Here is a 1,145-nt window from a genome sequence, read left to right on the forward strand (position 1 = left end):
CCGGTACCTCTGCAAAATACAAGTTTCTAGGTTTGAAGGACAATGAAAATGTAGACCCAGCAGCCGGTACCTCTGCAAAATACAAGTTTCTAGGTTTGAAGGACAATGAAAATGTAAACCCATCAGCCGGTACCTGTGTAAAATACAAGTTTCTAGGTTTGAAGGACAATGAAAATGTAGACCCATCAGCCAATACTTCTGCAACATATGGATACTCTACTACGGGTGGTTCAACGGTAGGAATCAACACTGGTGAAGACACAGATAAATCGTTAAGTAGTGGAACTGATGGAGCCTCGTCTGATACATCAAATGGCAGTTATAAGGATGAGTTACCAGAAAAGGAAGCCCAAAATACTGAAACCACAAATGGTCTAGGAGAACCTGGAAAGAAAGATGAAGCGCCACTTGGTTCCGGGGAAAGTTCCCGTTCTAGTGTAACCAAAACTGAGACGGAAGAATCTTTTTTTTATTCGTTGTATAAGTACCTAAATCCAAAGGCTGGCGAAAGTGAGCAGAACAAGGATTCATCTTCTGAAGGGTGCACAAATACTTACCCTAAGGAAAAGGAATCCCAAGAGGTGAATCAAGAACCCAATGCTCCTTTGACGTATCCACCTGCTGCTATCAATTTGTATGAGACTGAAACGACAGGAACAGGTGCTGCGTCAAATGCCAGTTCTCATGTTGGATTAGAAGACGAAACTAAGGGAAAACAACCACCAGCCGTTTCTTCAATTGAAAAATGTCCTGTTATAGAACAACCTGAGAAATTAGATGCAAAAGTTGAAGAAGGCAAAGTTGAAGAAGGAAAAGTTGAAGAAGGAAAAGTTGAAGTGAAAGAAGGAAAAGAAGAGTTTGGAGAATCTAAAGATAATTCTCAACATGAAAGTCCTTCAAATAGTTTAGAAGAAGCGGAAAAGTCAAAGGATACAAAAGAATCAAGTGAAACTAAGCCTAATGACTTACCTACAAATAAAGAAGAGACCAAGGGAGATAAGTCAAAGGACGCATCATCAGTTAGTTTAAAGGAATCCTCCACAGAAAAGTCTGAGGAAATAGTAAAGATATATGGGGGAGGTTCAAATTCGACATTAAGTAAAAAAGACCAAAAAAAGACGAAGAAGGGTAAAAAAGAATCAAGC

At 39.5% G+C, this 1,145-nt stretch overlaps 1 protein-coding gene across 1 annotated transcript in view; it reads left to right on the top strand.

Annotated features, from left to right (window-relative positions):
• Positions 1 to 1,062, top strand: part of AK88_04565 (uncharacterized protein) — a gene marked incomplete at both ends in the record, with an annotated part of 9,131 nt that extends 8,069 nt beyond the window's left edge. Inside the window, 2 exons of the mRNA XM_012482175.1 lie at positions 31 to 1,019; positions 1,045 to 1,062. Of these exons, the coding sequence (XP_012337598.1) occupies positions 31 to 1,019; positions 1,045 to 1,062 (1,007 nt within the window). The remainder of the gene's footprint in view (positions 1 to 30; positions 1,020 to 1,044) is intronic.
• Between the last annotated feature and the right edge of the window lie 83 nt (positions 1,063 to 1,145).

The sequence above is a fragment of the Plasmodium fragile genome (assembly GCF_000956335.1).
Source record: "Plasmodium fragile strain nilgiri unplaced genomic scaffold supercont1.67, whole genome shotgun sequence".
Classification (NCBI taxonomy): domain Eukaryota; phylum Apicomplexa; class Aconoidasida; order Haemosporida; family Plasmodiidae; genus Plasmodium; species Plasmodium fragile.